At 48.3% G+C, this 24580-nt stretch overlaps 1 protein-coding gene across 4 annotated transcripts in view; it reads right to left on the minus strand.

Annotated features, from left to right (window-relative positions):
• Positions 1 to 5470: 5470 nt before the first annotated feature.
• Positions 5471 to 24580, minus strand: part of GATAD2B (GATA zinc finger domain containing 2B) — a 104454-nt gene continuing 85344 nt past the window's right edge. For 3 of the 4 annotated variants that reach the window (XM_062192294.1, XM_062192295.1, XM_062192296.1), the window contains 9 exons: positions 17362 to 17491; positions 16646 to 16777; positions 15848 to 15979; positions 15192 to 15362; positions 14433 to 14748; positions 12489 to 12691; positions 11044 to 11154; positions 10785 to 10902; positions 5471 to 10176 (listed from right to left, as the gene is read on the minus strand). In XM_062192294.1, coding sequence (XP_062048278.1) covers positions 10043 to 10176; positions 10785 to 10902; positions 11044 to 11154; positions 12489 to 12691; positions 14433 to 14748; positions 15192 to 15362; positions 15848 to 15979; positions 16646 to 16777; positions 17362 to 17491 — 1447 coding nt within the window. In that variant the 3' untranslated portion in view covers positions 5471 to 10042. The remainder of the gene's footprint in view (positions 10177 to 10784; positions 10903 to 11043; positions 11155 to 12488; positions 12692 to 14432; positions 14749 to 15191; positions 15363 to 15847; positions 15980 to 16645; positions 16778 to 17361; positions 17492 to 24580) is intronic. The other variant, XM_062192293.1, reaches the window with a different exon arrangement.

A 24580-nucleotide genomic window follows, 5' to 3' on the forward strand; every position in this document is an offset into this window, starting at 1 on the left:
GCCTGGCGGGAGAGTGAGACTGAGGCGTCTCTAACCTCCACAAAGCCGAGAAACGACAGGTGTACCCGAGGGGAAGTCATGCCTGAGGCGGCCACTAGGGGGCTCCAGGGTATAACGCAGCAAGCGCACGTGCTAAAGCCTCACAGCGCTCCAGCGCAAACTTTCAAAACAGGTCGAACAAAATTTTACCAAAGGATGCATAATTTTTGAATTGTAGACGGAAAGGGAGGGGAGAGTCGCTGTGTCTTTGATCTGGAACTGATTCAGGAGGTGGGGATCAGGCTCTCCACCGGTCTCCTACTTCCCGCCCCATCCCCCGGTCTGGGCCAGGAGGGTAGGAAAGGACAGCATACTCCCTGTGCCCCTGGCCAGACGCTGGGCGTCAAGAGCAGCCGTGGGATCCTGATGCCCCGGGAGCCAGGGAGCGAAAGGCCAGAGAGACTCAGGGAGGTCAGTAGGAGGAGCAGGCACCTGCTGAGGGTTCAAGTTGCCCAAGTGTCAAAGAGCTGGGGGTCCATACAGATTCTTCCCTGGGGTGGGAGCTGGAGACCCAGGCCCCAGGCACATACTTAGGGCAGACACACACCCTGGGGTGAGCAGTAGAGGGAGTCAGACTCTTCCAGTCCTTCAAGGAGCCCATGGTGGCTGGAGAGGGCGCTGCTTGTCAGCTGCCCTTGGCTACCAAGACTCAGGTGGGAGTCCTTCCGTCGTGGGACAGGTCATTACTGCTCTGACACTTGGGCTTCTCGGGGAAGCTGGGCCAAATATAAATACCTCATAGCCTGGGGCTTACAGGGTGGCGCCTGGTGTGTGCAAGTGTCCAGCCAGTAAGTGCAGAACTGTTAGGGTGTGATACTGTCTGACCACCTGGAACGATCCAGAATATTCCAGAATGGTCCACAGCCTGTGCGGGGTGGGGGAGCTTGTGCATGCTTCCTGTGCACCTGCTTGTGCTGTGTAAGCCCGAGGCTGCCGAGAGGGGGGTCCCAGAGCACCCAGCTCCCCGAGGAGGGTTCAGACGGGCTGACGCCGGAAGCTGGGTCTCACAACCCTTTCCTCCTCTCCCTTGTCTGCCCAGCAGCCATCGTCCTTGTCTAAGGCCCCAGGCAGCAGCGCCGTCTCCACCAGCGTGGCCCAGGGTGTCTGGGCCATTTGGGTCTGGGCTGATTGAAGAATGGGACAGTGCTGAGTCCCGGGGCTAATGTCTGGCTGACTCACAATGGGGATAGATGTCCCTGCCCTGCTCCTCTGTCCTGCCTTGCGTCCACCTCCCCTAATGCAACATGTCTCCCTCAGTCTACTCTGAAACCCACACCCTCACACGCCCCCAGCAAAGTTCCCTTCCGTTCCAGCAAGCGCCCCACCTGCAGGAGGCCCCGCCCCACCGTAGGCGCATCCACAGTGTCCCACGGGGAAGGGCCTCTGACAGCTGTCTTTGATGCTGGGCTGGAGGATGAGGCCATCTATCGGGGTGTGGCAGAGCACAGCTGGCTCACCTGGCTCTGACAGAGGCCCAGAGCCACCCCCTGCTCTCAGGGACTTTTGGGCTGTGGCTACCTCCACTTCTGCCATTCGAGTGTCCTGGAACCACCTCCCTCCCACGGGGACGTCATCAACTACGTGATGCACCTCTGGTGAGCGTGGGGTGGGTGGACAGGGCTTTGAGCTCTGGATTTGGGCCAAGGGCCAGGAGTCCATGGCTGTAGCCTGCTCTGTCCCTGGCTGCTGGTGTCCGGGGCAAGTCCTCACTCTTTGGGCCCCAGCCTCCTGCAGACCCTCCTGGCCTCTGCCCAGGGCTTTGGGTCTGTGGCTCTCCGGGCTGCTTGTCACAGGGCCTGCTGGTGCTTCCTCACTGCTCTTCCCCTTGACGTTGGAGGCCCATTTCTTGTCCTCATCCTTTCCCATTGTGTGCAGCCGCCTTTCCCTGCTCTCCGTGGAGGCCTGGCTAGCCCACCCAGGCGCCAGGAACAGTCTCCTCCTTTATGGGGGTGAGGGGTCGTGGCTAATGAGCTACGGCTACGACCGCTGGGGCTGGTCCAGGCTGAAGCCAGGCAGGAGCCTGGAGCTCCATCTGGGCCCAAGTGCTTGACTCATCGTCTGCTGCCTTCCAAGGCGCATCAGGAGGACGCTGGATGGGTGGCGGAGGAGCCGAGACTCCTGGCACTCTGGCATGGGCTGTGGGCATCCCAAGCAACCATTTAACCTGCTGAGCTGGCCGCTAACCCACTCCCCAGTGTGATCTCACCCCAGGCAGAGCTTGCTGGGCCAGCAAGGCCTGTTGCTCCCCACAGAGCCCGCCGCCTTCTGTGAGATCAGGCTGCAGGCGTGCAGGGACAACGGGGAGGTTAACGGCAGTGCTCGCGGTCTCTTTGCTTGCTGTGCCCCTGACCGCTCTCCAAGGGGACCCAGGGCTGCCACTGATCAGGGAGGAAGAGGATAAGGCTCTGCCTTCACCCTGGTCCTCAGATGGCACTGTGTCCACAGAGCCCACGGCTGAGTGCTTCTGCAGCCAGGTTGTGAGAGCTCTGCCTGGAGTTGTGCTGGCCGCCCTCACTGTTTGCGTCCTCTGCCTCTTCCTGGGAAGAGCCGAGTAAGGGCTACTGTGGAAAACCGCTAAGAACACACAGGATCTGCAGCATAGGACCGAAGAGAGCCCTTATCTATTTCAGAAAGCGTGCAAGCCAGTTCTTTTCAGCGCTATATGGTCCCAACAGTGGAAGGGGCTGGGTGGGCTTACACTGCGGTTCCAAAGTCAGAGGATGGCAGCCGCCGAGGGCAGGCGCCTGCCCTCTCCACGCCGGGCAGAAGGCTGGGTTCCATACTCAGGCAGAGGGAGGCTTTCTTATCTGGGCAGCCTTGTTTGCAGGCAGGGGTCCCTCTGACTGCCCCAGACAGAGCTGGCGGCCGTCGGGGCCAGGGTTGGAGTGGAGGGAAGCTGCGAGAGCAGACTGAACTCATCACCCAGCGAGGGGGAGTCAGTGTGGGAGGCTGGGACAGAGGCCTGACCACCTCCTTCACCCTCAGGTGACCACGGAACAGCCGCCCGTGGCCTAGCGCCCTCGGTGGCCGCTCCCTCCCAGACACCTTTAACTTTAGACCCACCAAAGAATCTATCTCAGCTGTCCCTGTCACTCCAGAGCCAGGAAAGAACCAAAGGCCCTTCAGCACCTCTCCAGGGAGGGCAGGCCTGGCCCGGGCGGGAGTAGAGCTGTGGTTTCTCTGTTCACCCCTGCACCTCAAAAAATGGAAGAAAGTTTTTTTTTTTTTTTTTTTTTTTATACCACAAACTAAACCATGCTCCGCTGGCAGTTGCCCCAGCTCAGCTGCTCCTGTCTGGTACCCTCTCCAGTACTTCTACCTCTTGATCCAAATACGAACCTACCCAAAGAGATACAGCTTTAAGGGTTCCCCTCAAAGGGGGCGGTGAGCCAGGGGCTCTGTCCTCACCCGCGCCGTGCCCCTTGTCTGGTTTTGTTACCATCACCATGTGCCCAAGCTGAGGTCTGAGCCAGGACACACATCCTGCACTCCTCGTGGTCTGAATGGGCAGGTGGGCAAGGGGGCCCGAGTCCCGAGTCCTGCACATCTCTGAGAGCCTAATAGCCATCTCCCCTCCCCAGACTCAACGCACTGGCCCTTCGGCGGCATCTCTCCTCCCTCGGCTGTTGGGGTTTCGGTGCTCTCGAATCCCTTGTAGCCAGAGCAGAGAGGCTGTGGGGGACCCTCCCCTCTCTATTCCCTGTTTGCCTGTGCCACCCAGCGCCCTGCAGTTCCTCCTCCAGCTGTCAGGCCCGCAAGCCAAAGCCGCAGGCACTCCCTCCACCAAGCTCTCCCTCCTGCGGTGTCTGGCGTTGTGAGGAAAGCCGGGGCTCAGGGCACCCTGCACCTTGTCTGCTCCGTGCCAATGACAAGACTTCAGCAAAGCTGCACCATGCCTCGTGATGGCCCCTTCTGCACCAGGTGCACCGCACTCCCCCTAGGGAGAAAGGTGGCAGGGCCCTGGGGGCTAAGAATAACCCCAATCTTCAAAGTCCTGAGGGAATGACATCCTTTCCTCTGGTTGGGCCTGGAGAAATAAAAAACCAACCAGCCCACCCGTGGGCTGTGCTAATGCTCTGGGTTGAAAAGAAAACCTGGGGGAGGGAGTGACCAGGTGGCGAGCTGGCAGCTCCAGGTCTGTCAGGGCACGCTGCCGCCAGTTAAGGAACCGTCTTCTGCAGTTCACTTGCTAAGGGCAGAGCAGAGCAGCGTTTGAGTCCCTGCTGCTCTCGGGTCCCTCCACGGAGAACCCAGCACGCCACCAAGGACTCTTCTAGACTGGAGCAGGGTGCTGAGGAGGACCAGGGCCAGCAGGGCCACAGCTCTCCCTGGGACGGAATGGACACTCAGCCCACTTCCCCTGTATCACCATGGAACCAAAGCAGTCAGTGGCTTCCAGAACCCTGGATTCAGCCAGAGGTGGAGGGAACACAGCAGTACACATCCACGGTAGACCCCAGGGGTGGACTGCAGGAAGTACCGCCCACAGGTTACCTGTTACCCCTAAACATCTCCCACCAGACTGCCACCATGATTAAAACACAAGCCACAGGAAAGTTTAGAAACCATTCCTTTCTTTATTAAACATAGCTTGCAAGTGATAAATATTACAAAGTTTTTTCTTTTAATCCTTTCTCCAAAAATTAGCTTATTATTTGAATCTGTCACTGCCGAAACGCTCAGCAGCGTCTGAAACAGATGGGAGTGTATTTGCCTTTTTGAAAACCAGTTTCTATTGGTCTTAGTTTTTTCATTTTATTTCCCAAACACAATGCAGAAAATTAGAATGAGTTAAAAAAAATAAAGGAAACTTAAGAGAGTTGTGCAAAAGGGTCTTGTTCCCCTCCCACCCACCCTATACAGGGAAGGCCAGTCCCCATCCCACCTCCCTGCTCCCCCACCCCCCAACCCCAATCTACCCTTCCACCTTCGCCAAGGCCTCACCCACCATCCTGCGTCCTCTCCAGGCCTTGCCAGCCAACCTACAGAGTGGGAGCAGTTAGCCCAGGCTGGGGGGAACTGGGCTCCTGAGACAGGCTGCGGAACAGCTGCCTGCTGGGGGTTCAGAGATCTGAGACGAGACGGCAAGATGTGGGCTCTGAGCTCTTCTGTCACCCAGATGACAGGGACGTTTCACTTCCTGGAGCTCACAAGGGGACTAAGTAACTAGACCACCGACCTGGGACATTCATTGGTCAACACCCTTAAGGGCTCTATGGTTGGTTGTGAGGTCGGCCTTGAGGCCTGGTCCCCGTTTTTAGAGAACTAGAAACTTAAGGGCGGATGTTTTATCACCAGTCTAAGTGATGTTTTAGACATCACTCACGGGAGCTGCCTCTCCCATATCTAGGTGAACACAAGGGAGCAGGCAGCTCTCCAAGGGCATCACCCACACAGAATCACTTCAACACCTGTCACTTTAATTTCCTCCTTGGTTTTCAGTGCCACATTTTCTTCGCTTTTTTTTTTTTTTGGTGGGTAGAGAGGAAGCACAAACTTTCAATCTGGTGGCCGGATGACTTCACTCTCACCTCACAGGTAAACACTGAGGCCCAGAAATCTACCTACCAAAAAGGCCACATGTCAGGCAGGTCCATAGGAGAGCCCTGGTCTCCGGACTATGCCCCTCGCTGCCCTTTGCGTGAGTGCTTCTCTCTACGGCCCTGGACTGGCCACCCTGGCAAGCACAGAAGCCCAGCTTCCCCTCAGTAGACCTGGCCTAAAACTGCAGATATGTGTGGCTCTCACCTGGTAAGACCCCTGAGGATGTCTAATTAAAAACCCTTTCCATTGTCCCCTGACAATCCACTCTCAAAAGGTCCATGAGATCAGGTTCTTTCTTCTCAGGGGGTGGGGAGGGGTGGGGTAGGGTTAATCCCTTGCATAAGAAAGCTTGACACTGAATTTTGTTATATAGGTATATTGTATATATGCTGATGCAATCAGAGGGAAAAAAAAAAACAGTGCAAATACAATTACAATTCATAATACTTGGTTTCGATGCCCCCGGGAACTGCCCCATTCCTCGGCTACCTCCCAACCCCCAGCACTTCCCCACAGTATCAATCTAATGCTGGGGAGTAGGGAGGGTGGGCAGGTTGGGGTAGGGAGTGGGCTCTGCCAAGGCAGTGCTGGTGACCCGGAGGGACTACTCCAGGGTGGGGAGGCAAGGCACAAATTAGGGGTGGGTGGTGGGGGAGGTGGCATCTCTAAGGAGGGGTGGGGTTGGAGCAGCTGCCAGTCTCAGTGTGCTGGGCCCGGCCCACTCCCCTACCCACCCTCCACAGCCCTGCCTCCCTACCCCCTCCCCTTCCCCAGAAACCCTTTTGCACGGATCATACACAAACGGGCACATTACAAAATGACGTAACACAGTTTCACAATATCCATGGCTAGGGCTTTTTTTTCTCTTTTTCAGGTTTTTTTTTTTTTTTCTACACAATGTACAATTCCTTTTAAATGGATCAAGAAATAGCTTATATACACGAATGAGTCCTTGTTATAACATCTCGGCAGCAAATATCATAAGCTAATGAAGGTCTTGATGGAAGGGAAGGGAGCCTAGGGTGGGGTGGGGGTGGGGTGTGTGGAGAGAAGGGTTATGCCTTCTGGAGGATCGGGGAGAAAAAGGAATGGCTGGGGAAAAGGAACAAAAGTAAAATATCAAGAAGCATCTTTACAAAGCAGTTCTATAGCTAACTCCTTTTAAAGGGGAAAGGAAAGGTAACCAAAGCAGGAAAACATTTATCTCTGTGTCTTAAAAAAAATTGTCTACCATACATATATCCAAAAATGTGGGAAAAATACTTATTCCAGGGATGAAGGGAATCCAGATGCTGTGGTCAAATGACGAAATAAAACTGACAAATAAAGACCTCTGTCTCCCAGGCTTCCCCAAGCCTTACTACTAATCCACCCCGTCCCATGTTTCGAGGGAGTAAGACACTGTCCATAAATGACTTCAGTGCCTGGAGGTGGAGGAATCCAGGCAGGATCAGTGGGATCCGCATTCTATCAATACGCTGAGCTTCAGAGCCCAGGGCTGGGGTGGGGGAGGGTCTTTCCTCCTATCCTTGGGCACCAGGCTTAGTGTCTGGAAGGCCCAAGGCCTGGGGATGGGTTCCAATAATGAGGCTTGGAGGGAGACAAGGTCATCAGTGGTGAAAAAGCAGAGAACTGAGAAATCGGATGGACAAGGAGACGGAGGGGAGGGAGGAGGTGGAAGGCTAATACTTCACCATGATTAAGACAACCTCACCCCCATGCTAATCCCTGGGAAGGGTAGGGACACTGGGAGAAGAAGGGGAAGAAATCAAACCTCAGCAATTGAGCAAAGGGTCACCGAGCTATACTAGTCAACAAGCAGCTTTCATGTAACTGACCCTGAGGGGACTCAAACCAGGGAAGACCCACCCTCTCCCAGATGGCCGCAGCACCCAAGTGGGGCTGGACTATGGGCTTTCCTTTCCCTTCTCTCCCCCCATCTCTACACACTGTACTTCCAAACCCCACTCCAAGGTGGCCTGGCTCCCAGGGAAGGGACTCAGCTCAGGGCAGGGACAGCCCCCAGCCAGACGGTATTGCACATTCTCTGTTCCTTACTTTTAATCTCAACTGACAAACGTAGGTACCTTGTACCTCTGAGCACCTCTGAGCTGGGGGAGGGGGAGATGTAACAGAAATGGCACTTCATCATGGGGGGGAGGGTTGGGGGGGAGGCTAAAAGGACATGCCAAAAGGCAAGATGACTTGTAAAAAACATTAAGGAAAAAAAAAAAAAAAAAAAACCACACAAAAACCCCCACACACTTCCAATTTTGTGGAAGAGAGAAAAGCAAAACCAAATGCTCTTATCCAGTGCTTTCAAAGCACAGAGGGCAAAGAAAAGATGTAAGAATATATCTTTATATATATATATATAATTTTAAAATAATCCCAGACCCAGTTCCATTAACCCCCCTCCCTCTCCCACCACTTACAGTCAGGGGTACCACATTCCCCAGAAAAATACTTGAAACGACCCGACCACTACCTGTCTAGTGTCTCGCTTCCAGATCATTTCACCGCGTGGGGAGCCCAGACACTAGCTGCATCTCTGCTCCTTAATTAAGTGCTCAATGAATTTTGGGGAAGGGAGGAAAGAAAAAAAGCCAGGAAGGCCCGTAGGGCCAGTACAATCACCCACAGTGGCACTGGGGTGCAGAGAGTAGAGGCCAAAGTGGGAAACTGAGCCCGATTTCAGCTCTTTCTCCCACCCCACCCCCAAGTTTTATGGGGAAGATGTGCAGTTTGGGTGTGTGTTAATTTTAAAAGTGCCTTCTTACTTTAAAAAATTATTTAATTTTTAAAAATAAAAATGAGGGAACTTCCTTAGGTGGCTTTTCAAGGGCAAAGTACTGAAATCCTCCTCAGACCTCTACCACCACCCCCGGCACCTCCCGCAGCTTCTGGAGCTGGGGGGCAGGCAGAGGCAGCCATGAGGAGAGCAGAAGCCCTCACTCCAGGGGCTTCTCTTGCCTCAAACAGCCCCGTCCCCTCCCTCTTCCCTCACAGCGTGGGCAAATGGGATGCTAATCTCCCCAATCACCAGAATAGCAACATTGCACAATTCAATTCATTCTCTATATTAGTAGCGCTTAAGAAAAAAATAAAAATAAAACAAAGCAAAATTACTAGAATTCTGGGGGGAAGGAGAATGACTTGTCTCGCAGAGATCCAGAGCTGGTTCTGATCTGAGCAGCCTGGCTCTGAGCCGGTCCTGCAGCTGTGCAGCAGTGCCAGGGCGCGACTCCGACCTGACTGGATGCTCTCACCCTTGCTTCCTGGCTCTCAGGAAGTGGAGGGGCAGACACCTGTGAGCCTCTCAACTGCTGGGGGAAAAATCCCTTCTTCCTCCTTCTAAGTCTAGGTCCTCCTTTTGTCACCTGACTCACTCATACCCATTCCAACTTCTAGGACACCCAGCAAAGTCAACGTGGCAACAGCCATTCCTCTATATTATAGATGGAGCTGTGGTTAGAGGGGGAAGATCAGGATTTTAAAAAGGGGGTGGGGTGGGGGAGAATTTTACAAATAAAATAAGATGAAATAATTTTGGGCTAGTTGGCCTGGAATAGACTTCCATGTCCCAATGGGGTCAGAAACCAACTTATACCCCAGGATCCAGAAGGCCAGAACCAGGTCTCGGTCCTCCTTGGCTCACCATCATGCTTACCATTATTTCTCTTTCTCCCCCTCCTCCATGGGTAAATTCCAGAGTGGGGGAGTTTTAAAGCTTCTCCTTCCAGGCTCTTTCCCCTCATTCTTAGAGCCCAACTTCAATTCTAAACACTGCCTCCCAAACAGTCTAGCCCCAACACACCCACCGCTGGCCATTCCTCTGATGCCGCCCCTGCCCTGACTCGGGTTAAGTGCATTCAAAACTTCTGCCTCTGCCATTCCCACTCACATCCTGCTTGGCAGCTGGGGACCTGCTGCACTCTGCAATGTTCCTATCATTTCACTGAATGTTGTCTGTGTTTACAAAAAAAAAAAAATAATAATAATAATAATAAAAAAAGAAAGACTGGTACGCAGAAAGGAAAGAAAAAGATTGGGGGGGAAAGTTTAACCGTCCACTGAACAAAGGGAAGACACACAACATCATTAAAAATGATAATAATTACAGCATAAAACAGACTTTAGAAACACACGTCAGAGGGCTTAGATTCTCCCCAGGACCTCATCTGACCTCCACCAGAGGCAAAGATCCACTTCACTGTTAAAGAAAACCAGAGCGAGAAGACAGAGTGGCAGGACAGATCGCAGCAGTGTGAAGTAAAGGGGAGGTGGCGGGGCAGGGCGTGTGTTGTTGATTTCTATCTTTTGTCTTCTGTTTTTCTGTTTTGCTTTCCGTGTATGGTAGGCACCAGTACAGGCACTGCATGCGACGGAAGTTGGGGGCATGGGAGAGGATTCAAGGGGCAAAGGATTCAAGGTTGGGGCAGGACAAGTGGAACAGGCGTTATTTCTGCCCACTGATGGACTGCGATATAGACCGGGGAGGGATCATGTCTAAAAGGTATTCACGCTGTCGGTCTGCCAGACTGGGGGCTTTGTGTCCTCCGATGCCAGTGTTCAAATACGCAATGTTGACACCTAGATCCAGGAGACAAAAGTGGAGGGGCTGCATTAAAGGAGGAATGACATTCTGTTCTGCACTACCTTGGGACTGTTTGGAGATGGGGAGGCAACATTAGGAGTTACTTGCACCTGTCCAGATTTAGCAAGCTTTATTTTGGCAATTACTCCTTCCTCCTCCCAAGCTTTAGGCAAACTCTTCCTGAAAATGCAATCCTACCAGAAATGACATACATAGTCCTGACGGTATAGGACACAGTGGTGACAGGGAAATGATCAAACAAAGATATGGAATCACTGAATCTGCTTTGGCCCACTGATTATGAAGCATTCTTGGAGCACTCAAACAAGATTCCTGACTCTGCTATCCTGGCCAAAAGAAATCAGTAACTGCATGTCCATTAGACGTGACAAGCACATGAGATGCTAAATTTATAATGGTAGAGATCTATGCTGTTTTTGCCACCAAAATCCTATTGCAATATAACTGATATGAAATATGAATTTAGCAGACATGCTAATAAGAAGTATGCCCAAAAGCAAAGGATGGAATAATTCACCTAAAGGGGCTGTTTAAGAACTCTGAATAACCAGCTGACCCCCAAGAAAAGTTCTCAAATCCTTACCTGGCATACCAAGGAGGCCACCTGGCACAGACAACTGGGGTGCCTGTGCAAAATTTGAAAGCATAGAGCGGGCAGATGTGGGTATGCCACGCTGGAGGCTGCTCTGGGGCTGTGGAGCCTGCAACAATGGAGACAAATGATGTAACTTTGCCAAGATGGAAAGAAGAGTGGTATGATTTCCCATAGGAGGCAGGCCAAACTGGAATACATGGGTGACGAGCCCTTGAGAGAAATCAGGATTAGGGAAATAGTTCCTCACCTGTCGAAGTGTATGATGTCTCATGATGGTCTCTTGTTTACTGACACTGGACACAGCTGGAGCCGTAGTGGGGGAGAGGGCTGCCTGCTGCTGTAATCGCTGTTCAATTTCCTGTTGGGAGTCATCACATCAGTTTGGAAGGACAGTACCCCATTTCTTTTTTTTTTTTTTTAAATTATTTATTTATTTATTTGACAGAGATACAGAGAGTGAGAGGGAGAGACAGAAAGAACGGTTTTCCTTCTGTTGGTTCACTCCCCAGATGGCTCCAATGGCTGGAGCTGCGCTGATCCGAAGCCAGGAGCCAGGAGCTTCTTCCTGGTCTCCCATGAGGGTGCAGGGGCCCAAACACTTGGTCCATCTTCTACTGCTTTCCCAGGCCATAGCAGAGAGCTGGATTGGAAGAGGGGCAGCTGGGACTAGAACTGGGACCCATATGGGATGCTGGCACCACAGGCAGAGGATTAACCTACTGCGCCACAGTGCTGGCCCCAAGTACTCCATTTCTTAACCAGAAAACCTAGATGTCTTCTTATCTCTAATGTTGCCAGCTAGTTTGGGGGATATAGAAAAGGCAAGAGATTGGTGGGGGTGGCTGTCCTGAGATTTTCAGGTACAAGCAGCCAACTTGCTTTACTGATTAAAGGATTCTGTTTTCTGTTCAGGAAAGCAAGCTCTCACAGGCTGGCTGGAGGAAGCTGTGTAGGAGCAATGAGCTTACTAATGTAATTAAAGCTTGTGAATTATGAGTGATTTTTGATCCTTGCCTATCTATTTTCCAGAAGATTCAAGATGCTACTCCAAGAAGTCTAACTGGTAACAAAGTGGGAATGTGAATTTCCTAACACATTTTCCACTCTTCAAGATCTTCTGTAGCTACTACAGATGGTCACATACTCTATCCAGCACCAATATTCTTCAATGGGCTACTTTATAGTACACACTTTCCTTTGTCAGATATGGACTCCAGACATTCGCTTCCCTCAGATTGCTATTCCAAATATAAATTCCTCCCACCAAAATCCATGGTTTGAGGACAAAATGAGGCTAAAAAAAGAGGGATTTCTTTAGTGCGATGGAAAAGCTACTAGTCTCAAGACTTTTGTCCCTTTTCCTAAACCTCACCCATGTTACTATGCTCCTACCTAATCAAAAATAGTCAAATCGAAGTAGGAAATACAGAATGATAAAGAGAAAAAGGAACCTAGGCTCCGAGGTCCACAAGTCTGTGTAGGTAACATGAAAAACTCCTCCTGGCTCCAGCCATTGCGGCCATCCGGGGAGTGAACCAGTGTATGGAAGACCTCCCCCCCCACCCCCTTTCTCTCTCTGCTTCTCCTCTCTGTGTAATTCTGACTTTTAAGTAAATAAATAAATCTTAGAAAAAGAAAAAAAAAAAAAACAAACTGTACAACTGGCTGCTGAGCAGAAGTCAGAATTCTTACCTGTTCCTGCTGAAGGGCTTTAACAAAAGCATTTTTCAGTCGGTTGGTGTGTTCAGCTTTTAGGGCCTTCTTCTGGTTGGAGGTCATACACTGCTCGCACAGAATCTTACCATTCTTTTCTTGCTTCCAGTGAGGGGTGAAATCTGTACGGCACTGGGCACACACAAAGGGTTCGACCCGCAGAAGTGAGGCACAGCTTTTGCCTAGATGCCAACAGAAAGAACACAATGGCATCACATCTCCTGTCTTCCCATCAAACAGCACCTTTCCAGGAGTCTGTTCTGTTGACTTAAGAGAGGACTCTACAAAAATACCCTACAATTCATAAAATACTTTCAATAAAACAAAAATTTCATTTCATTTTAACAACATCACTTTAAGGACTTCAGACAGTACCATCTTTCCTTACAAATGAGGAAACGGTCCATGAAACAAAATAACTCCTAAATGACAAGAGCTGGGAAAAAGAATCCATGTTTTCTGATTTTCTACTTTATCACCTTGAGAAGAAAATACTGTTGTCAATTCAGAGTCAAAGGACTCCATGGAACTCAGGCAATCCTTTCACTGCTTCACAACTCCTGACTCTAGACTAGCCTTATCCCTGATACATACATTTATGATTTTAGTTATCAGTGTCTGAATTAGTCACCTTGTGATCTGTTTATAGCCAATACTGAGTCCTCTAGGGGCTTTCCTTGCCTGTAAGATGTTCTCACAAGTCTGTAGTTTGGAAAATTTAACAACTTCTCTAAGTTCAGACTATATAGTGTTAAAACTCTATAGTCTGGGCTGGCACCAAGGCTTACTAGGCTTACTACCTCCATCTGCAGCATCGGCACCCCGGGTTCTAGTCCCGGTTGGGGCGCTGGATTCTGTCCCGGTTGCTCCTCTTCCAGTCCAGCTCTCTACTGTGGCCTGGGAAGGCAGTGGACGATGGCCCAAGTGCTTGGGCCCTGCACCCACACGGGAGACCAGGAGGAAGCACCTGGCTCCTGGCTTCGGATTGGCGCAGCGCTCCAGCCATAACAACCCTTTGGAGAAGGAAGACCTTTCTTTCTGTCTCTCTAACTCAAACAAAAAAAAAAACAAAAAACAAAAAACAAAAAACTCTATAGTCTGGCTCAGTGATATTTTATGGCTTTTATGTGGCCATACTTAGTTATCTATGTCAATATGTGTATTTTCTCAACTACAAATGTTCAAAAGGCAGGGATCAATTATGGTAATTCACTACAATGCCAAATACTGATATTAAAAACAACTTCTAACCATCAAATTATATATGTATCACATTAGGCACCATTTAAGAGAAATGTACCGTAAAAAATATGTAAGATACATAAAATAAACAATAAAACAATATATATACAATTTTTCAAGATTTATTTATTTTAAAAGCAGAGTGATAGAGACAGAGACAGAGACAGAGACAGAGAGAGAGAGAGAGAGAGAGAGAGATTATCCATCTGCTAGTTCATTCACCAAAATGGCTACAATGACTGGGGCTGGGCCAGGCCGAAGCCAGGAGCCTGGAACTTCTTCCAGATCTCCCACCATCAGTGGCAGGGGCACAAGCACTTGGGCCATCCTCTGCTATGTTCCCAGGTATACTAGCAGAGAGCTGGATCAGAAGCAGAGCAACTCAGATTTGAACTGGTGCTCTGATATGGGATTCCAGCACTATAAGCAGTGGCTTAACACACTGTGGCTTAACAACACTGTCCCCACAATAGAAATATGAAGCCTAAGATACACACATACAAAAAAGTTCTTCCGATATATTGTTCCCCCAACAGCCTGTAAATAAGAGATGGGTAGCAGTTTCACAATAGTAAAAATAAATTATTTAATATTGCACAGTACACTGATACTCTGCTTAAGTTAATCAGGCTTGACAACCTATTGCTTAGATAAGGAGACTGATTAGAAGAAATATCTTACCTTGGCTGTCAATGACACTCTGTACGACTTCTTCCAAGCCCACCATGTAGATGAACTCACTATTGGCTGCACTAGGCAGGAAGTGAAGCAAGGGAGCAGGAGGTTTTGGGGGTGGGATCTCCAGGAGTGTCTTTTCCAGCTGTTTGCGAAGAGCCAGTTTGGCTGCAGCCTGTGAGTTGGCAGCATCAGTCATGGCGCTAGGGCTTGGAAGTGGTGAAGACACTCTGTTCACGGTCCCTGGCTGAATATGGGAAGCAAGGTTCATGTAGATGGCAGAGGATGTTGTGCGCTGACAGGGAACAGAAGAACTTGACTGCTAAAATAGATTGAGAATAGTTATCAGTGATGGCTGGTATATGGGAGATAGGACCGACACATGCATTCTTGGCAGAGGACTCTATCCGATCCTAATTTGGACTACTTAACTTTCCCAAGATAGGAAGTGAGCAACTTATTCACTGCAAAAGATCTGTTAAGAGAAAAATAAAAGACTGGGGATGCTTTCTGTCATGCATCTTCTAGATCCTTCTCTGTGTTGCTAGAATATATTAGCTATGGCTACTCTGCTATATATTCTCTCTCCCCACTAATATTCACATGTAATTCCTCAAAGCTTCCACTTTTGGGAATGTTCAATTCAACCTCCAATCACATTACCCTTGTCATAGAATCTCTCTATGTACAGAAATTTTAAAATTATGGGCACTTCAAAAGAAAAGCAAATAAACAATTTCTATTTCCACATCATAACTCTCTTACTGGTTGGTAATTGATGGCAGGATTCATGTTGGGTGTTGTGGTGCGTACAAGGCCAGGCTTAGGTGGGCCCCGCTGACCCTGTAGCTGGGCTGGGTTTGGTGCAATAACACGCTGAGACATCAACATGTGTGGGAGGGTGGTATTGGTTGCTGAACGGATGACACTATGACCCTGAAGGGGAAGAGAAAAAACTAGTCACAGGTGGTAATAAAGCCTCACAAAATGCAAAAGGAGAGAACACTGCCTAAAACATATGTAGCTGAATAGAAACACAGGAGTAACATAGTCAGGTTTGGTAATTTCATCTAATGATCTATGGAAATTGACCACCACTGTATACCCTGATTTGTAAGAAATTCCTGGCTTTTTTGGTAAGAACTCTCTAGTTTTGTATGATTAGAGAGTTTAAAAATGATCAAACCCTTCTCTAGAGAAGCTGGTAACCTTTCCTAGAGAAGAAAAATGAGAGTGGCAGACCCAGGCTGTTCACCCTTCTACTGCAGACTCAGTTATGCCATAAAGGATCAACAGGACTGTCTGTAGTGGTAACACCCCATATCATGGCCAGATTCTTCCATCACCACCAGAAAAGCCCTAAAACAGAGAGTGAATAGACTGGGCCCTTCAACACTATGATCCTACTGTGGGTCACATACCTGTAATGTTCTCAAATTCTGAGGTTCAACCCCTTGGGCCCCAGGCCGGGAGGGAAGCTTGGATAAGCCCTGTTGTCCCACATGGGCAGGAGATGGCTGAACAATAGATGCTGCATTCTGTACAACTGGAGTCTGGGAGAGGGAAGAGAAAATGAGACTGTGAAAAAGGCCACCAATTACAGGTGGGACTTGGGTACATTTCTAGACTTTAAAATTCCTTGTCAATGTGAAGCTCCTGTTCACCAGGAGGAAAAAATGAGAAAAATGGAATCAAGATTTTCATGATTAAAGTCTAAAGACAGAAAAGAAATCACTGCTTCTAGAGACTAATAAAAGCTACATACAGAGAAGAATGAGCCAGGCTGGGCAGCCCATTCTCAAACGATCTTTTCTTTCTTTCCTCTAGTCCCTTGTTTCTTTTTTTCTTTTTCTTTTTCTTTTCTTTTTTTTTTTTTTGACAGGCAGAGTGGATAGTGAGAGAGAGACAGAGAGAAAGGTCTTCCTTTTTGCCGTTGGTTCACCCTCCAATGGCCGCTGCGGCCAGCGCATCTCGCTGATCTGAAGCCAGGAGCCAGGTGCTTCTCCTGGTTTCCCATGCGGGTGCAGGGCCCAAGCACTTGGGCCATCCTCCACTGCACTCCCGGGCCATAGCAGAGAGCTGGCCTGGAAGAGGGGCAACTGGGATAGAATCCGGCGCCCCGACCGGGACTAGAACCTGGTGTGCCGGCGCCGCAAGGCGGAGGATTAGCCTGTTAAGCCACGGCACCGGCCTAGTCCCTTGTTTCTAGGGTATATTACCTTCTGGACTACATTCTCTTTCTGTAGCTGACTCTGTCTCAGTTTCTTTAATAGCACCAGTCGGGCTTCTTCCAATCGTAGCTCATCTCGCAGCTGCTTGATGAGCTGCTGCCGTTCCTCAATGCCTTTCCCCTAAGGAAACAAGGAGACTTCAGTGATGGCAACAGGTATCCAGAATCCCTTCCTGCAAGGGCTGATACTTACTTGTTAGGCTTGAAACCTTCAGCATCCATACAAAAGCAGAAGTGATGACAGGATTATCTTTGTTATCTCTGGGGAGTGGTACAGTGTCTGAACATTCAGTAGGCACTAAATGACCACAGGGAGACACTGTTTTCTTTTCTAAATATTTAAAGCCATTTCCCCTAGCTAACCTTAGGAGTCTCTCCATAGTGTAAGACTCTGGATAGAATGTAGAGAGCATCCTTCCAGCCAAGTGTTTACTTTATGTGACCTGAATTATAAATTTTTCATTTTCCAAATATAAATTACATTAAGTATACTTGTTTATATATGCTTTTTCAAACTACGTTCTCTAAGAGTTCCTTCTAAAAGAGTACATCCATGAAACTGAAAGTCACTGTAAAGAGTTTATAAATAGGTAGTTATTTGGATAAAAAAGTAAACACTCAATAACCAACCAGAATAAAGATTCTTACAGAATTAAAAGAAACAGAAGTAGTATGAAATGAAGAGAGAACATTCAATCTTCTTACCTTAAACATCTCTAGGTTGGCTGCTTTAAGTCTTTCTTCCATTCGGGAGCTAGAACGAGGACTGGAAGCCTCATTGTCAGACAAAACAATGATATCTGGAGATGGAGTTAGCCTTCCTCGATCAGGCTCACTAAATGAGAAAAGGAAAAATTAAGGTATTTCCAACAGTGAGGTTCATAAAAATGTTAAAGAATTTTTTTCAGGGGCCAGCGCTGTGGCACAGTGGGTTAATGCCCTGGCCTGAAGCACTGGCATCCCATATAGGCACCAGTTCAAGATCCTACTGCTCCACTTCTGATCCAGCCCTCTGCTATGGCCTGGGAAAGCAGTGGAAGACGGTCCAAGTCCTTGGGCCCCTGCACTCGCGTGGGAGACCCAGAAGCAGCTCCTGGCTCCTGGCTTCGGATCAGCGCAGCTCCAGCCGTTGTGGCCAACTGGGGAGTGAACCATCGAAGGGAAGACCTCTCTCTCTCTCTTTCTGCCTCTCCTCTCTCTGTGTAACTCTTTCAAATAAATAAATAAAATAAATCTTTAAAAAAATTTTTTTTCAAGGCCGGTGCTATGGCATAGCAGGTAAAGCCACCACCTGCAATGCCGGCATCCCTTATGGGCATCGGTTTGAGTCCCAGCTGCTCCACTTCCGATCCAGCTCTCTGCTATGGCCTAGGAAAGCAGCAGAAGATGGCCCAAGTTCTTGGGCCCCTGCACCCATGTGAAAGATCTGGAAGAATCTCCTGGCTCCTTCCTGGCTTCAGACTGGTGCAGCTCCAGCCACTGCAGAAGCCAGCCTGCTGTGCCACAGTGCCAGCTCCAGGGACTCAGGTCTTAAGCTATCACCTGCTGCCTCCCAAGCACATTAACAGAAACCTCATTCAGGAAGGCTGAGGCAGGACTAAATCCCAGGCACTCCAACATGGAATGCAGGTGCCCCCAACAATGGATCCTGCTATACCACAGTGTCCTTACTTCTAAGGAATTTAGACGTTAAATATTCTGAGATTTTGCTATTATTTCCATTGTGGTGTCTTTATCCTAAGAGTTAAGGGTGAAGCAGAACAGACCTAAATTCCTCTGAATTTCTTCTTTCCAAGTAGAAAAAAAAATTTTTAAAGACTTATTTATTATTTATTTGAAAGTCTGCTTGTTCACTCCTCAATTGACCGCAATGGCTGGGGAGTGAACTAGTGGATTGGAAGATCTTTCTTTCTCTGCCTTTCAAGTAAATAAATATAAATTCAAAACATAAACTCTGTATGATAAGAACACTTATTTGTTTCTTTTTTTTTTTTAAGATTTTTATTTATTTATTAAGAGTTACAGAGAAAAGAGAGACAGAGAAAGGTCTCCCATCCACTGGTTCACTCCCAACACGGGTGCAGAGGCCCAAGAAAGAAGCACGTCTTCTTCTGCTTTCCCAGACAGAGAGCTGGATCAGAAGAGGAATAGCTGGGACTTGAACTGGTGAACATGTAGGATGCCAGCGCTGGAGGTGGAGGCTTAGCCTACTAAGCCACAGCACTGGCACCCTCTTGTTTCTATCTTAAAGCCAGTCATTATCTTTATATCTTTGTCCCTGTGCCCTCTGGGACAAAATTATTTGTTTGAATGTAAAGCAACAGGGATCTTCCCATTCATTGGTTTATTCCATAAATGCCTGCAACAGCAGCTGGGGCTGGGTCAGGCCAATGCCAGGACCAAGAACTCAATCGGGATCTCCCATATGGGCTGCAAGGACTCAAGTACTTGAGCCATCGACTGCGCATCAGCAGGAACTGGAAACGGAGTCAGGACTCAAACCAAAGAACTCCTGATATGGGATACAGGGGTCACAAGTGGCATCTTAGACTTTTTTTTTTTTTTTTTTTTTTTCCTGACAGGCAGAGTTAGAGAGAGAGAGAGAGAGAGACAGACAGACAGACAGAGAAAAGTCTTCCTTCCGTTGGTTCACCCTCCAAATGGCTGCTATGGCCAGCGCATCATGCTGATCCGAAGCCAGGAGCCAGGTGCTTCTCCTGGTCTCCCATGCAGGTGCAGGGCCCAAGCACTTGGGCCATCCTCCACTGCCCTCCTGGGCCACAGTAGAGAGCTGGACTAGAGGGGGAGCAACCAGGACAGAACCCGGTGCCCCAACCGGGACTAGAACCCGGTGTGCCGGCGCCACAGGGGGAGGATTAGCCTAGTGAGCCACAGTGCTGGCACAAGAGGCATCTTAACCACTGTGCCAATCACCAATTGCCCCTTACACAGATTTTTTTTTTTTTTTTAAAGATTTATTTATTCATTTGAAAGAGTTACAGAGAGAGAGAGGAAGAGACAAGAGATTTTCCATTTGCTGGTTCATTCCCCAGATGGCTGCAAAAGCTCAGGTGAAAGTCAGGATCTTCTTCCAGGTTTTGCTTGGGCCAGTGTTTTTCCTAGGCCATTAGCAGGGAGTTGGAATGGAAGTGGAGCAGCTGGGACTTGAACTGGTGCCCATATGCAATGTCAGTGTTGCAGGTGGCAACCTTACCCACTATGCCATCCCCATCCCTCAGATTTTGATAAATATTCTAAAATGTTTTTTCTGTAACTCATTATTCATTGTTAAACTGTCATTAGTTCCATGGAAGCTCAAGAAAGAAATGGCTAGCTTTTGGGGGAAGAAGGGCAAAAGCAGTAGAACCTAATCATTTATCCTAGGTACAGATCGTAACATGGTCCCGGCCGTACGAGGATTTACAAGAAAGGCGGTTATATGAACCTCAATGAAAGTCTATCCCGCCAAACTAAATAACCGGCAAAAGAAGGCCTGGAAAAAAAAAAAGTACCAAGTACAGACTTTTGAAGGAGGACTGAACCTGGATAATTAAACATAGGGAACTTGCACCTATTTGCCAGAAAGAAACTATCTAGAAATTACTGTTTCTTTTTAAGACAGAGTTACAGACACAGAAGGAAAGAGAGAGAATCCTAGATGGACACAATGGCCAGGGCTGGGCAAGGCTGGATCCAGGATCCAGGAGCTTTTTTCAGGTCTCCCACGTGGGTGCAGTGGCCTATGCACTTGGGTCATCCTCTACTGCTTTCCCAGGCACATTAGCAAGGAGCTGGATCGGAAGTGGAACAGCCAGGACTTGAACTGAGACCCATATGGTATAACCTGCTATGCTACAAAACTGGCACCTAGAAATTACTTATTACTAAACCTATTTATTCTGTAAAATTTGTTTTGGTCTTTCTGAGGGCTAGGTTTCTTTCTGCAGATAATGAAAAATGGCACTCAATGTTTAAGAGTTAACTAATAAAAACACTGGAATAAAAAAAAAAAATGGGGTCGGTGCTGTGGCTCACTTGGTTAATCCTCCGCCTACAGCGCTGGCATCCCATATGGATGCCAGTTTCTAGTTCTGGTTTTCCTCTTCCAGTCCAGCTCTGCTGTGGCCCAAGAAGGCAGTGGAGGATGACCCAAGTGCTTGGGCACCTGGATGGGAGACCAGGAGGAAGCACCTGGCTCCTAGCTTCGGATCGGCGTAGCTCCAGCCATAGTGGCCATTTAGAGGGTGAACCAATGGAAAGAAGACCTTTTTATTTGTCTCTGACTCTGTCAAAAAAAAAAAAAAAAAAAAAACCAAACCACCGGAAACTAACTGCCTTGTATTCTCAAACCATTGATTGTACTTTCTATTTAATCTCTGATTTCAAAGATATCTTACTAGTTCCCACTTTTCTTGAGATTGTCCCTGTTGTCAGGAGTACATGGTTCTAGGGCAATGAGTTTTTAGGCTTATTTAAACACATTACATTCATAGATCATTAGTCATGAGAGCCTCTCCACTATTTCTCAAAGCTTACTGTCTCAGATACTGTTGGGACAGGATTTTTTTTTTAAAGTCTGTCATTCTTAATTATGTGAAAGGCAGAGCTAACAGGTTATCTTCCATCTGCTGATTCACTCTCCAAATTGTCCAAATGGATGACCTAGGACAAAACCAGGAGTCAGAACTCCATCCTGGTCACCCACACAGATGGCAGAGACCCAAGTACTTGACCCATCATATGCTGCCCTTAGGGTGCACATTAGCTGGAAGCTGCATCGGATGCAGAGGCCAATATATGTGATGCATATTGTGTCCCAAGTGGCAGTTTAACCTGTACCACACCACCTGCATGGGACATGGATGTCTTCTGAACAAGACATCCCTGGAAAAGACATCCCCGATGGGACAAGCATTCAATACCTCAGTGGGTCAACTGGAATTACTAAAAGAAACTAAACATAGCTGATAGAATAGGGGGTCAAAGTGAGGAGAATGGCTTGTGAACTAACAAATTTGTATGGATGGCTATATTACCTTGTTGGTTATGGACACAGCAAACTGAGAACATAGAATTATACGAAAAGGGGCCACTAGAGGGAGAAAAGTTTCTTTCATTCTCAAACTCAAAGTTCTTGGAACCCTATTTAGGTCAGGCTTGAAAAAACTGTTTATATTTTCTGTGTGCGACATACTTAACATTTCTAATTTCTTTATCCCCTTCATCCCTAATGTTAACATGCATGAACAATTTTGAGATCTGGAAAATTTCCCATTCTCTACTTGATTTCTCTCTTTTTTATTTTAATTTTTTTTTTTTTGACAGGCAGCGTGGACAGTGAGAGTGAGAGTGAGAGAGAGAGAGAGAGAGAGAGAGAGAGAAAGGTCTTCCTTTGCCGTTGGTTCAACCCCCAATGGCTGCTGCGGCCAGCGCACCGCGCTGATCCGAAGGCAGGAGCCAGGTGCTTCCTCCTGGTCTCCCATGGGGTGCAGGGCCCAAGCACTTGGGCCATCCTCCACTGCACTCCTGGGCCACAGCAGAGAGCTGGCCTGGAAGAGGGGCAACCGGGACAGAATCCAGTGCCCCGACCGGGACTAGAACCCGGTGTGCCAGCGCTGCAACGCGGAGGATTAGCCTGTTGAGCCGCGGCACAGGCCTCTACTTGATTTCTCAATGCATATCACTCACTCTGGTCCTGGCTAGATTCATAACTTTTAGAAGATTCTCCCCATATTTGAGGTGGGGAGAAAGAGGGCCAAGAAGAAACACAGACAAACTGAATGGACACTCCTATCTACTGGTTTACTCCCCAAATGCAATGAGCAGGCTGGGTCAGACTGGAGCTAGAACTCAATCTAGGTCTCTCATGTTGAGCGGCAGCAACCTGGTTCCTGAGTCAGTACTGCTGACTGCATTAGCAGGAAACTGGAGTCAGAAGATGGAGCCAGTTATTGGACCCAGGCACTTAGGAATGCGACACAGGAACCATTAAGGTCTTAAGACACGAGGCCTGTCCCTCTCCTGTGTGTTTCTCTCTCTTTTTAAAGATCTATTTATTTATTTGAAAGACAGAGTTATAGAGAAAGAGAGACAGAGAGAGATATCTTCCATCCTGGCTCACTCCCCAGTCACAATGACCACAGCCAGGCCCGGCCAAAACCAAGAGATTCTTCCAGAGCCTCTCACATGGGTACAAGGACCCAGATATTTGAGCCATCCTCTGCTACTTTCCCAAGCACATTAGCAGGGAGCTGGATTGCAACTGGAGCAGCCAGGACTCAAACCAGCGTCCATATGGGATTTTGGTGCTGCAGGCTTAACCCACTGCACAACACTGGCCCACTCTGTGTGTTATTTTTCAACTTGAGAGGCAGAGAAACAGAGATGTGGGTCTTGTGATTCAATGGCTTAAGCTGCTGCTTCTTGCATCTCACGTTGGAGTTCTAGTTTTTCTTTTCCTTTTTAAAACACGTATTTGAAGGGCAAAGCGAGAGCAAGAGGCAGACAGGAAAAGACAGAGAAAGAGATCGTCCATCTGCTGGTTCACACCCCAAATACGCACAAGAGCCAAGAGCATGAACTCTATCTGGGTCTCCCATTGGGTAGCAGGGGCCTAAGCACTTGGGGGCCATCTTCCAGGTACATCAGCAGGGAGCTGGAACAGAAGTAGAGCAGCTGGGACACAAACCAGATTCTAATATGTGAGCCAGCACCACAGATGGCAGCTCAACATGGTTTTAGCGTGGACTGTATCTGGTTGTTTTTGCCATTCTGGGTGTGTTTCTACCTCTCTCGATCTGCCTTTAAAATATAAAAGATTATTTCTAAGGTAAGTAATTATTTTATTGCTCAAATCTATTAGGACTCCCAAGAACCAAGATATGCAGAGACATTTCTGGATAAAAGATTCTGGAATTGTGTGACATTATCAGGAAATCTTATCTGAGACACAAACTGATATTCTCAGATATAATCAGATCCATATTAGAAAGACAGTACAGGTAACACAAAGACAGTACAGGTAACACAAAGACAGTACAGGTAACACAAAGTACAGGTAACACAAAGCCCAAATCAAGTCTTATTCCTCCAAAAACAAAACAACACAACAGAGACCCTGTCTTCATGTGTTAAACATTCAAGGAAAGAAACTGCTATGCTCCTTTCCCAAACACACATGATTTGCAGTATCTGGGGTTCTTAATATTATTAAAGTCCAACTTGCTGCTGAAAGTTGTGACTCAGTCTGGCAGATTTTCCTTATTTTCATCCCGGTAGTAAAAATAACTAAACACAAAAACTGCTGTTGTATCTCTAGCATTTGAAAATAAAAATAGTATTGGTTTCACACATACTTTATTTCATAGATACCATAACTTTCCTAAATGAAAGCAAAATAAGATGTTTAGGCAATATGGCTACTTGTGAAGAACTCTTCCATCCTTATGCTTTCATTTTATGCATTTTCTTTTTAAAGAGTTTTTTTTTTTTTTTTTTTTTTTTTGGACAGGCAGAGTGGACAGTGAGAGAGAGACAGAGAGAAAGGGCTTCCTTTTGCCGTTGGTTCACCCTCCAATGGCCGCCGCGGTAGCGCGCTGCGGCCGGCGCACCGCACTGATCTGATGGCAGGAGCCAGGTGCTTATCCTGGTCTCCCATGGGGTGCAGGGCCCAAGCACTTGGGCCATCCTCCACTGCACTCCCTGGCCACAGCAGAGAGCTGGCCTGGAAGAGGGGCAACCGGGATAGGATCGGTGCCCCGACCGGGACTAGAACCCGGTGTGCCGGCGCCGCAAGGCGGAGGATTAGCCTAGTGAGCCGCGGCGCCGGCCTAAAGAGTTTTTATTTGAGAGGCAGAGTTACAAAGAGAGAGAGGAAGAGACAGGCGAGAAAGGTCTTCTATCCGTTGGTACCCCTCACATTCCC

This window comes from Lepus europaeus, chromosome 5 (assembly GCF_033115175.1).
Source record: "Lepus europaeus isolate LE1 chromosome 5, mLepTim1.pri, whole genome shotgun sequence".
In the NCBI taxonomy this organism is placed as follows: Eukaryota; Metazoa; Chordata; class Mammalia; order Lagomorpha; family Leporidae; genus Lepus; species Lepus europaeus.